The following is a 13,546-nucleotide window of genomic DNA, read 5'->3' as shown; positions in this document are numbered from 1 at the left end:
AGAAAAATCACCTCTATTCCAAGGCCATTATGCCCTATGGAAATGGCCCACAGTACACTGGAACGTTTTCAATTTAGATTCTTTTGTTGATATTTGTTGACTTCTTTATTTTCTTGCCAATTTTTTTAAGAAAGCTTCAAGCACTTCACCTACTTGTCTCTATTCTGTTGAAGGATCTGTCTAAGTCCTGTTTGTTACCCAGCTATTTCCTGAAGGACACCCTACAGACAAGTTAAACTCCAGCATTGCCAATGAGTGCCCATACATACGGCTCTCCACACACAGTATTGCTCTAGGCTAACCTATTACATGGGTATATCCCAGAGCAAGTGTTTGTTCTTGTTTAGCTTATGAGGATTTGAACAATTCCCAAATAAATGTGCCAAAGCACGGAGCTGGTTCAAGGTACATGTAAGCTATTGTCCTCTAACATAGATGTAGGATATTTCTTTTAATTCTGGCACTACTGAAGCCACAGTTGATCAATGAAGTGTTTGGCACCACTGCTGGTTTCAAATATTCCAGTTCCCTTTCACCAAGCAGTGTTTATTCCCTACCCTATGTAATGCTACATCAGTTGTGCTGGCACAAATTTGTTACAGCCACATCATACCCCCCATCACGGAACTGATCTGTTTTAACAAGGAGCTCAGAACAACAACAAAAAAAGGCAAACAGGTGACACATGGGTAGACTTGGAAATGGCTGCATTGGCACAACTGAAGCAAGCATGCAATTGCAGTGAGGGGAAATAACTTAGGTAAGAGCTGTTGCCAAAACACATAATTAAACTGGCCCATTCACTTTTGGCCCATGCCATCCTTGCTGTACTACAGAGGAGCTGAAGTGCGTCCATAAAGCCGAAGGCTCTCCTGCCCCAACTGATGCAAAAGTGTTGATGAGAGCCAGCTGTCAGCACAACCAAGGCTTGCCACTCAAGTTGCTGGTTTGCTACGTTCCCGGACAACATTTACACCAGCAAAGCTTCATTATGTTGAGGTGACCTTCCAGGTTTCCTCATGAAACATAATCAGTAAAAGCCATTTCCTCTCTACCTGAGGTCCACTTGTCATGTCACAACCCCCATGGGATGTGATTTGCAGAGCCTCAACATCTCTCTCCTCTCAGCTTCTCCTCTTTTCCCTCCCCTCTCCAGATTTTCCAAGTCTCCCTTATAGATGAAAATGTCAGACACGTCAAGTGCTTTACTGCCACCAAACATCTTCTTACCTACTATATCATATGCTGCATTTTAGTCACTGCTTATCATATAAACCAGATTTCACTAATGACAAGCTGCAAAGTATCAAGTTCATTACTTTTAGATCCCGTATGTAGGTAAACAAAGAATGGTTTAAATATGTTTTAACAATTTAGCCCTCAAGTGCCATGACTTATGTTCTCAGAACATTATGCCAAAAAGACCAGTAAGTGCTGCTTCATGGTGTAATTACCACCACTGCAAATACCTGCCTATCCTTTTTGTAATGCCTTGGGATGCTAACAAGTTTTATCTTGCAGATGTGATTTTATAAGTTGGGGACACTCAGCTGAAAGGAAATCTAGGACTTCTATTTAACCACATCCAATACATTCTGGGTGGTGGGTCGAAGCCCAGGTCCGCAGCGACACCTGCTGGCACGGGGCTCCCACCACCCTCGCACAGGGACCTGGCGATGGATGGACAGACAGACACAAAAACCTGCGGGGCAGCGAGCATTCAACCCCATTTGATAACAAAGCAAGCCTGGGAAGGTCGGGTGGCCAAGAGAAGGGCAAGCTGTCAGGTGAACCAGCACTTGGGAGCAGCTGCACCAGCACAACTGATTTCACAGGTTGTCAAGAATAAATCCCTGAGATTTAACACCCTCTCTCAAACCCAAACCTCCAAGCAGAAACAAAACAGCTTCTCAGGGAAGCTATAAGACTGCAAAACTGACTGATATGCCCAATACAAACTGCTCATGTCAGAAACATTAGATACTACAGGAACGAACTGATTTCCTAGCATTTGAAGCCCATTTCCTATCATATTGCAATGCAAAACTTTACTTTCTGAGCCAATTTTAAAAAACTGCTGGTACCACATCAGAACAGGAGATGTGATTTTTAATTTTTCAAGCATCTCTCCAAGAAAAAACGATAAGCAGATCATAAACATAATGTTCTCCAGCATACAGTGGTAAAATCTGAAGTCCAACACACTTTTTAAAAGCCTCTCAAACCAGAGAGGTGGCAGCTGCACCTGCGGTCACGCAAACAGGCTGCCCTTCCAGCAAGGTGCCCTCAGCACGCCACAGGGTAACACCTGGCACAGAGGCTACAAACACTCTGCTAGAATAAAGCACCAGCACTGCAGATACTTAGTCATTGGGAGACAATCCCGTTACTTTTACCATGGAAAAAAAAAAAAAAAAATTAAAACCGTCCTAAGTTTCCCATTCAGCTTCAGATGACCATTCTGTATCTTACTAGCCTTCAGCAGCAAGCAAGCATACTTAATTCTTAATTTCTTAAAGATTTGTCTTTTCCCTCAGATAATTTTCCAGAGCCAAATAAGTAAATACCCCTATTTAACTACTTCTAAAAGAAACACTTATACACATTCATAATTTATATCGTATTGACATCTGATATCTCACAGAAACTCACAAAAGAGTGTATTTAATTATGCTGACCATACACATATAAAAATCTTATTTTTATATAAAGATACTTCAGCTTTTAAGCGTGGATCATAGTTCAATATTTCTCATTTGACAGTTGTAACTGTGATAACTGGAACACACATTAAAGGAGATTCAACATAAAGCTGAGAAAGGATTGCTATATTTCTTAAAAAACATTATGACAGTGTCACACAACCATTTTCCAGAAAACATTCAGGCTACTTCTTTTCATAAACAGTAAGTTTCTTCTACCCGTTGTATTGAGTTAACTATTTGTAAAGTTTATCAAAATATAGTAGTTTCATTCCTTTAATATTGAATACATAACTAACTCACTATCTAGAGACTTACTCTGTGCTATGCTAATCAAATTTCCTTAAGAACAGAAACAAGAGATCATCCAGGGGTGCCAAAGAACTCTATGTGGCTGTACAGAATGACAACAGAATAAGAAAAATTAAAACAGATTAAAAAATTGTGTTTAAAATGTCACTTTTTTTTCCCTTTAGCAGGCTTAGCAAATAAGGCAGGATCAATCTGGTCTTTAGATAGACCTCTCACTGCAAAAAGCCTTGCTGCTCTTTCCTTCAAAGTTCCTCCACATTTCAGTCCTAATGACATCAATTCCATCTTCAGTCTGTCTAAACCCAGGGCTTCCATTTCAGCAGCAGAGCTGAATGCCAGCAGGTCTATTGGTTCCACCTCCTGCAAACAGAAAAACATCCCATCAGACTATTATTTGCCTCCTGACTGGGGGGAGGAACAAGTACAGACAGAATGTTTCACTTTACAGAAAGCCTTCAATTAGGATTATCTTAAACTCCTAATTACTTAATAAAGTTAATAAATGTCTCTGTATATGTTGGATATTCTCATTATTAGCAGTACTTAAGCTACCCAGGTAAAGTATTATTGCATCATGTACAAGCAAATTGAAGCTAGCTAGCAGCCTAATTGTAAAACATGCAAATCTTAGCAGATAGAACACATCCAAGAGTGGGGTGTGCATGCCCAGGTGAGCTTTGTACCCAGTGTCCAACTCTGCTGCCACAATTCTCCTCGCAGTGCCTCTGCTAGTTAAAGGCTTGCTCTAACATGTCCAGACAAGCTACAGATGTGCTTAGGCTTGCAATGTACACAGCCACCAAGACACAAGCACCGGTCATTTTAAATTATGTAAACACTGCTGAACTTTAAAAATCATTCCACTAGAATGAACACATTCTACTTGCAATAGAGGAATGCCAATAAAGTTCTAAAAAAAAAAAAAAAAGTATTTAATCCTATTCCTCTAGAAACAAAATAGCCGGCATGTGTTTTAGCCCCAGGGAAGTTAAGTACTCTCAAGAAAGCGGAATTTAAAACAACAGCCCATCATCTCACCTAGCAGTTCAGTAGCTTAGCCTTTGCTTCCAGAGGCACAGCAAATCTAACAGCCCCTTTTTAGCCAAATGTAGAATATAGCCAATATGCCCCCAGCAGGAGCAGGAAGGTGCATGAATAGTTATTTCTAAGGTAGTTACACTGTAATTACAGAAACAGATATAAAAGCACTGTCTTTTAGTAAGATTAACAAAAGCAGCAAGTTCACGTCTCATCCTGCCACAAGAAAATAGATTAGAATTTCATCTTAAAAGGAAATTAGTATATTTGGAGCATAACTGAGAATGAAAGGGACCTCTATATATTGTCTAGTCCAAGCCCAGTGTCTTGTCCACAAAAGAACATGGAGAAAGACTGGATAATTCAAATGCCGGAATTTACTAACACACTAAACGCTAACATCAAACATTAACACACTATAAAGGACACAAAAATCCAAGCCTGTTTCATTCAATACTTAACACACACATCAGTCGTATCATGCTGGCGTTAAAGGGACTTCAGAGCAAGTAACACCACCACTAGGAATGAGACCGCTTCGTTATGAACTCCACAAATACAATTAATGCTAGCAGAATTATAACCTTTGTCCCACTAAGCATATAAAAAAAGACTGGTTGCCTCATTCTCATCCTACTTAAAAAAAAAAAATCCATCAAGGACTATTATTAATATAAAAATATTTCCACCTGCAATAACAATCTGCCACAGCATTGGTGGAGTTTCCTGTTCTAGGAATAGAGCAAAAGGTAAACAGTGAAGAATGGTAAACATCCTGTTTAAAATTTGCCAGCTCTAATAGTACAGTAGATGACAAAGTTCTAATTTATCAGATTACATCCTTGGTCTTTTTTCCATTTGACTGTATTAAACTTTTTGATAAGAATTCAGTCATTGGCAGTGGCAACTGATGGCAGACTTTCTGCTCAAGCTGAAACAAGACAGAAAAAGCCAAGCAACTCCCTGGCCCCAGAAAAGCTCCACATTTTGTTTTACTGCTAGAATTAAGCCTAGATCCATTAAAGCCCCCCCAAATCTAAAAGTAATATTATACAAGGGGCAATAAAGCACAAGTATTGGCACCTTTTACTGTCAAATATTAGTTAGGCTTTCATCACTTCAGTGGGAGAAGAACTGAAGTTTGCACCTGACTAGTAGGGCTCTCTGTGAATTAGACTCGGGTCTTTTTATAATAGAAACTAAGAAAGACAAATCAGCTGAATGGCTTAGGGGACGTCTACTTGTAAACGTTTAAATTATAAAAGTTGTTCCATCAATTATAAACATTAAGGTCAAATTATGTTATAAATAAGATTAGTAAAATCAGACAGTGTTTGGTAATGTCTCTAAAAGTATTGGTAAGCATCTTTCTACAAAAGGGTTTTATTTTCCTTCCCCTCGATCCCTCAGTAAAGACTTTTGGATCCAGAATGTATCTATTTATGTACAAGGGGGGAAAAAAACCAAACCAACCCAAACCCACAACCAAAAAACCCCAAGGGCAAACATGGATCTCAGAAAAGACAATACTAGACAGTGAAGGGCAACTGCATCTTAGTAGAAACTCTACACTATTAAAATATTAACCTTCTAAAGCTCTTCCTTGACCCATTGTACTTAGCATCTTTCAAGACAAAGCTACTGTACTATAACTGAACTTTCTCCATGGAGACACTGTCAACCAAGAGCCTTCTTTGGCTGCAGTTTCTATTAACTTGCTACATTCCAAAGTTGTACAATGCATCTTTAGTTAAACTGCTTTTCCTTTTAACCTTGGGATTTTTTGTGCTCTGAATCAAACTCCGGAGATTCTATTATCTTGTTATGGAGACTACGATTCTAATTCAAGCACTTACATCTAACGTATTGAAGTCATAGGATACAAATCCCCTCCTCTTTTCTGTGATCCACAAAGGGAAAAGTGATTGAGTAAAAGCAGCAGAAAAGATGTGTCACATTTTGTACTGCTTCATACTTACTGTGCTCTGTAACTGGTTTGTTTCTTGTGCTTTAGAAGAAACATTTTCTTGTTCCTCTTCTTTCAGAGCCTGGGTTACCTCACTCTTTTCTTGTGCCTCTTCCTTCAAGGGCTTTGTCACTTCACTGTTTTCATCAGCTGAAATTTCAGTTTTCCCACCTGCATGTGTTTCTCCTTGCACATTTCTTCCAGTACCTTCTGGCTGCTCTGGTGGTTTCTCATTTGCACTGGTAGCTGGACCATCCTCTACCGAATCCACAGAGCTCTGTGAGCATTCATTTCGATTTCCAGCATTTTCATTAGATTTACTGCCTGATGGACAACTTCCATCAGATGTATGAGGGGAGTCATCTTCACTCTCATCCTCACAATCAGAACTGTCACGATCATCCAATCCTTCCAGTCCCAGCCTGGCACAATCAGTACATTACTAATGAATATTAATACACTTTCACTTAAAAAAAAAAAAAAATTTGATTATCACACTTCTCTTTCCGCAACTCACTTCAGAGAGCTGCAGTGAACTACTATAGCAGCTATTTAGGATAGTTTAGTACATGGAAGAGCTGGTAATATTCAACATTCCCCACAAACAGGTATCTTTTTGAAGCATTCCCAGTACAGAAATGTGTGCTACCTATTGCTACTCCAAACACCACTGGAATCATTAAGGCTTCTATTTCATGTTATGTTAGCTGAAAAATGCCAGGATTTTTTTTTTTTTAAGTTCAATGTAGGTTTAATTCATCAACAAAAAAATTACAATGAGAGATAATAGAATATAACCATATTAGAAAGTTCGGGGCGGGATGGTACCTAGTTCTGTAAATAAAGTATGTCTGCTCCAGCTGGGACAGAATTACATTAACACAGCAACATCTACTTTCAGTTCTCCAATTTAATCAGTTCGATGTACTTATTCCTATTTAAGTCTACATCACAGATAAGATGTTGCTTGCTTGTATGTACTTAACACTTCATCCTGTCCAAGGCTTAATACTTGAGTATAAAAACAAGGCATAATGCTTACCAAAAACACTTTCTTTTTCGAGGTTTCGTTCCATTCTTTCCAGATTCACCTGGACGCTTCCGACTATCGCCACTTTCTGGTGACACTATTTTGCTTGAAGTAGCCTGCAATCCTTCAAAACAAAGTTAGAAGTCTACTTCATCAGTACATAATTCATATATGTTGTAAATTCTACTTATTTAATTTCAGATGCAATTTAAAACACTAACTGAAAATAATTACTATTGGTGCACATTTATGTAAACTCAAAGTTTCAAAATAAACTCAGCAGCAGCAAAAGCTGTACTACACCGCTATAATAAGCCTCAGAGTTAATAAAAATCGGATTCCTGAACTGAGCTCTCAGATTCTACATCCCATCCAGCTTCAAGTTTCACTACCAAGCTGCCAGGAAGGGAACAATCTGTGGATAAATAAAATAACTACAAAGAACAGTGAGTATAACAAGGTATTTTGTAGTTGGCTTAAATTTCTAGTTTTACATAAGACCTGTTCATATTTTATTATTTCACTGAAAATGATTATGTAATTCTTATATCTGAACTAGCAACACTATCTTCACAGAATTTTGCTTTTATTATGAGATGACACTATAGCACAGAAAGATGAAGTTTTCTGTGTTATGCTGTTCAATGCAATTTAAGAGAAACAGCAGCCAAAGAGGAAAAATTAAGTCCAACAAATGTTACCAGAATTTAGAATTTAATTCAACTAAGTTCCTGCCAGCATTTTTTTTTAAATTTTTTCCTACTGGAATGAGGCTAAAGGGACTTATAGTTTGCCTTATTTTTGGAGGAGAGGAAGTCAGGTTAAACTGAAATACCTTTAAGGACTGAATCTTCTAGTCGCTCAGCCATTTCATGACACTGCTGCAGGTAGTCTGGATTTGTGAAACTGTGCTTTGGCTCCGCAAGTTTCCGCTGCAGCCTTTCCAAGCGCCTCTGCTCTTTTTCTGCTTCCCGTTCTGCTTGCTGCTTCACCCATTCAGCCATCCTGCAGGTGACAGAACCATGAAAATGAGAGCACTGCCAACATTTCACGTAATATCAGTTTGCTGCTTTGCAACTACTGAATGCTTCTACCACCTGTTCGGATGGGAGACAATGGGAAAAGACAACTAATAACACACAGGGGAATTACTGAAGGAATACACAGAGATTCTGCTAGAGCAAAGAGAGTAAAGTTTGGTTTGGAAGCCAGGAACAGCCGTGAGATCGCACATCCCCAATATCAGTCACACAGCTTCAGAGAAAAGAACTGTGAGCATTCCAGATGAGAAAACCAAGATGTGCTGAACAGTCTCTCAGAAGTAGGCAGAAGTACAATCACATCTATTTTGCAGTATTATAGTCAGAAGACCTCCTGTCTGTGCTTAAGATTTCACTTTTGCTCTTTCTAATATGCAAAATAAAATTTAATTGCTACAACTGCGCATCATTTGACCTCTTTTGTTAACAGTAAACTACATGGTCAGTTTATTTTATAATTCTACCTTTGAAGAAAATGCCTTACGCTTTTTCATGATTGACATCTCGAAGTCTCCTTCCACTGAGATCTCGGCAAGCCTCTCTGTTTGTAGTCTTTTCGATCTGAGCACCAAGTGCTCGCAGCATAGAGCCAAACCCTAAGAAAAAAAGTAATTGAGAATTAGCTAAACAGAAACAAATGGAGATAACCATATTAATTTTCCGTAACTGATTCTTTTGTTGTGCTTAATTCAATACTTTCTTCTCCCTCAATGCAATTGAAATAAAGGGTAAGTTAAAAGTTGCAACAAGTCGGAGAACTGTAATGGAGTGAAATGCTGAAACACTGAGTGAAAAAAAAGGTATTCAGTGTTTACCACTCATCTCATTTTTGTACTCCTGATATCGCACCAGATGGACTCAATTTACTAGAAACTGTGCCAGTGCTTCTCACATGGAAGTCTGTTTCTGGATTCCTCAGCAAAATGGTTTGAGACCTTTTTAATCTCAATATAACATTTCGGGTCCTTTCTAATTTAGCCAAGATATATACACCTCACCCTTAGGCCCCTACCAAACTCAAATCCCCTTTTAAAAATCTGACAAAAAAATAAAATTTTTTTTAGGAGACAGCCTTAGCTGCTTCACCAAGATGATAATGATGTATAAGGTTATGCTGGAAAGCACCCCAAAACAGATTTCTATATACTCCTCAGCACTAATTAGTCATAGGCAAGACCACTCATTTCTTTCATTCGGTCCTACCTTATGTTGTCTACAGAGAAAAGACACTTTTTAACTACCTCAAAGAAACACGATGTGATTAAATATTAATATAATCCTTCAAGCAATTTGGAAGTGCCTAACACTGGTTTTTAACTAGAAGCTGAACAAATCTTTAAGGAATGCTACAAACAGTAACAAATGCAAATCCAGACAGTCTTCTGTAACATGAGGCAGAACACATATTATGTTCAACTAATAAAACCAAGTGCTGCCATTGGAGAAGAGAATTTCTGCAGCTTGTGAAACATGCTACTGAATTTTACTTTCTGAAGAATGCAGACCTCGCTGCTACACCTAGCCAGGCACAGTCCCAAAAATTAACAGCAATAGGTTCACTAAGGTCGCAGGTGCTGAATTAGGTCTGATAATAAAATGTTAAATTCTCTCATTAGTCTGCACAGTTTGTACCCCTTCTAGATAATACAGTATGTCTTAATAGTTCTGACCTGTGTTTGGTTGCCTGTTTTTATCATGCATTTCAGTTATAAAGTCAAAACAAAAGCCAGACTTTAGAAAGCAGACAGAATTGTTAAAGAACAATTTTAAACTGACCCCAATGGCACATCAGTAACTCAGAGTGAGTCACAGAACACATATCCAGGATAACCGAAGTTGACAGACAATAGCTGAGAAAGAAGCATCCTATACTACGAATTTATACCATATGCACTACTTATAAGACACCTAAAGAAACCTCAATACCTCATAAGCCATAGCAACAATAATTATTTCCAGTTGTATCTACAACTGAAAAAGGCAAAGTAAGTTGCTGCAGTCTGACACAAGGCTGCACAATTATTCAGCACTTCAGCTCAACAGCTGGAAGATCCTGAGAACTGGATTCAAAAAGCAAACATACTGACTCCAATTACACTCAAACACTGCTAAATTTGCTTCATCCATTATGTGCCATTTTAGGGAATGGCCACATTGGCAGTCGCTGTATTGCTTTATATAGTTAATATACATCTTCCGTAACATGGTTAAAATATTTTGTCAACATAAGGAGTCTAGTTTAAATCAAATTATTTAGTTCTTAGGCCACTGAGATTGTGGCATTTATATGCTTCTTCAAATAAGACAAGACAAAATCAATTAGGTCATAAAACATACTCAAATAGCAGACTATTTGTACCTGGAATATTTGTCCTACATGACCATGAATGAAACTGAGGAGGCCTTGAAGCCTGGTGCTTTTAAACACAATTTCAACTCTGAAGTCACTTTGATGCATGATACGGATTTCTGCTAGTAGAACTAAGCTGACCAAGAATGCACAGAAGGGTTTTGCCAGCGAAGCTGTTAGCTGAACTGCTGCTTCCCTAGCCAGTTCTTACCTTTACACATAGACTTTGGTTTCAGCTCTCAGACATTATATCACAGTCATCCACATTACAAGAAATCTGCTAATAGATTAGCACTGTCACTATCAGTATAGACTACAGTATAATAAAAGTTTTTTAACCTAAGAATCTAATCAATAACAAGCAGTTAAGCAACAAACCTCCTTTTCCACCACAAAGTCTTGGTTCCAGACTATAAACAGCTCCATTCTGCAATACATCTTCATCATTAACCAGTCGTCCATTACATTTCACGTACAAACTCTCTTCAGGAATATTCTAAAAAACAGCAAAATTGAATCACATGATTGACTGAAAAAGCAGCATTTTGACAGAGCAAATCATGAAGGAGCAGCATTTCCTTCCTTACTGTAAGGACAAAGGGGAAGCAAACCAGATGATGTTAAAAGCATAAGCATTCTCTGTGGTACTTAAAATTCTTGTTTAGTGAAGGATTAAACACAGACTAAAATCAGCTGGTAAACATGAATGGGGAAAAGCCGTGCTGTGAGAAAATCTACACTAGGTGTTCACTCTATGTTAAAAAAATAAAAGAGCAAAACCAAACCCACATTTTTGGACTGTAAAGAATTCAAGATTGATCTCTTCAAGATATATATCACAGAATCACAGAATGTTAGGGATTGGAAGGGACCTCAACAGATCATCCAGTCCAATCCCCCGGCCAGAACAGGAACACCCAGATGAGGTTACACAGGAAGGTGTCCAGGCGGGTTTGAATGTCTGCAGAGAAGGAGGCTCCACAGCCTCCTAGGCAGCTCTGTTAACCTCACTGAGAAGAAGTTTCTTCTCATATTTAAGCGGAAACTCCTGTGTTCCAGTTTGCACCCATTGCCCCTTGTCCTGTCATTGGCTGTCGCTGAGAAAAGCCTGGCTCCATCCTCCTGACACTCACACTTTACATATTTAAACGCATATCTGAGAGACTATAGGACTCTCGGGACAAACCCTCCTGCTCAGCTAAGCGACCGCAACGCGAAGAAGCAGGCCCGCCGCCACGACATCCCGCCAGCCGCCTCAGCGCCGCGGCGAGGCCGGGGAGCGGGCCTGGGCAGCCCCGCGGCCTGCCAGCCGGTACCGGCAACCTCACCCCGCCACCGCACTCCCGCAACCGCTTCCCCCCCTCCCACTTTTCACTCACCAGAGCCCGGGCGCGATCGCGGAGGAGGCCGCGCACCGAGCCGTCGCCGCCGGAGGGGAGCGGCAAGAGCCGCACCCGGGAATCCAACGGGTCGCGCACCAGTAGCGCCATCACTTCCCCGACGCCACGAAGCGCCGCCGCGCATGCGCCTGTGACGACAGCGAGCCAATAACGGCCGGGAGGGAAGAGGAGGAGCAGGGGGCGGAGGGGAGGCCGCTGAGGCCTCCCCCTCGCCCTCTGCCCCGCCCAGGAAACGTGCAGGCGTTAACTTGTCCGATCAAATATGGCGCCGTTTTCCTATAAGGATCTCTGGAGATCATCCAGTCCAACCCACCTGCTAAAGCAGGTTCACCCAGAGCAGATAGCACAGGAAGGTGTCCCGGCGGGTTTTGGATGTCTCCAGAGAAGGAGACTACACCATCTCTCTGGGCAGCCTGTTCCAGTGCTCTGTCACCCTCAAAGGAAAGATCTTCCTCAGGGACTGGAGCACTGGTTAGGAGAAAACGTGCACCTCTGCCTCTCCAGAAAACGGCACACACAGAGGTTTGGTGGTGACACAGACACTGTAAATATTGCATTGAATAGCGGTGGCTTTAAATTCCCTCCATGTCTTCGACATAACCATCCAGGCGAGGGCATTGAAGGGGTGCAAAGGTTTGAGTGTCACGAGGATGGAGCCAGGCTCTTCTCAGTGACAACCAATGACAGGACAAGGGGTAATGGGTATAAACTGTAACACAGGAGGTTCCACTTAAATATGAGAAGAAACTTCTTCACAGTGAGGGTGCCAGAGCACTGGAACAGGCTGTCCAGGGAGGTTGTGGAGTCTCCTTCTTTGGAGACATTCAAAACCCGCCTGGACACCTTCCTGTGTAACCTCATCTGGGTGTTCCTGCTCCGGCGGGGAGATTGGACTGGATGATCTGTTGAGGTCCATTCTAGTCCCTAAAATTCTGTGATTCTGTGGGTTGCTACCAGCTGTTTCTGCTGGGAACTTCTGCAAACACCAGCAAAGACGTGATTGGGCTGCCCCCCCGCCAAGATCTGCGGTGCAATACACCCGTCACTGTATTTCCAAATCACAGCGTTACCTGCGGTGCCTTTTTGTTTAGCAGCAGCATGGACGAGATCTGTTGCTCATGGCATAATCTGCCCCCACCCAAGGGGAGCTCCCCTGCCAGGGTGGCCCATGGCACCCTGAAAATAACACGTTAGCAAGTGAGATAGACACATAGAGCATGTGGCTAAATTCAGGCCTTAGGTATCAATGCTGCTTTAAAAAGATGGGGCTCATGTCTTAGCTGATTGGCTGTTCCGGAAAGTTCGGTGCTGTGGCTGTCCCACCCTTTTTGCTTGCAGAAGAGCTATGCTGCTTGGCCAGGCTGGTGTGAGCATGGAGGGGTAGCCCTCATGCCTGGCCGTCTTAAGTCAACGTGGTAAAAAAGGAGGAAGCAGGGAAACAAAGGGGCATAGAAGTGACTTGACCCAGAAGTGAGGACTTCACTTGCAAATGTAAACAAATTAGTAATAATTTAATTACGGGGATCTCCCCATGGGCTTGTCTTGGCCAACTCACAAATCAAACTTTGCTCACCCTTTCTTGTGCTGTATTAATTTTAGGTAAAATATTTTCACAAAGCATTTTGACCCGGTTTAGACAGTCCCTTATTGACTTTACTTTCTATGACAAGTTGATGTTTCTAAATTATGATGCCACAGTGCAACCATT

The 13,546-nt window shown here is 40.9% G+C and overlaps 1 protein-coding gene across 1 annotated transcript; it reads right to left on the bottom strand.

Annotated features, from left to right (window-relative positions):
• Positions 1-2,636: 2,636 nt before the first annotated feature.
• SDE2 (SDE2 telomere maintenance homolog) lies at positions 2,637-11,976 on the bottom strand. The gene is made up of 7 exons (XM_065835331.2): positions 11,818-11,976; positions 10,817-10,934; positions 8,573-8,684; positions 7,884-8,053; positions 7,061-7,172; positions 6,032-6,440; positions 2,637-3,374 (listed from the first exon to the last, which is right to left on the bottom strand). Exons 1-7 carry the CDS (start codon positions 11,926-11,928, stop codon positions 3,159-3,161), a joined length of 1,248 nt encoding a protein of 415 aa, XP_065691403.1. The 5' UTR covers positions 11,929-11,976; the 3' UTR covers positions 2,637-3,158.
• Between the last annotated feature and the right edge of the window lie 1,570 nt (positions 11,977-13,546).

Source organism: Patagioenas fasciata, chromosome 3 (genome assembly GCF_037038585.1).
Source record: "Patagioenas fasciata isolate bPatFas1 chromosome 3, bPatFas1.hap1, whole genome shotgun sequence".
Taxonomy (NCBI): Eukaryota; Metazoa; Chordata; class Aves; order Columbiformes; family Columbidae; genus Patagioenas; species Patagioenas fasciata.
The sequence above is the reverse complement of the archived record's forward strand: the minus strand, read 5'-3'. Positions and strand labels throughout refer to the sequence as shown.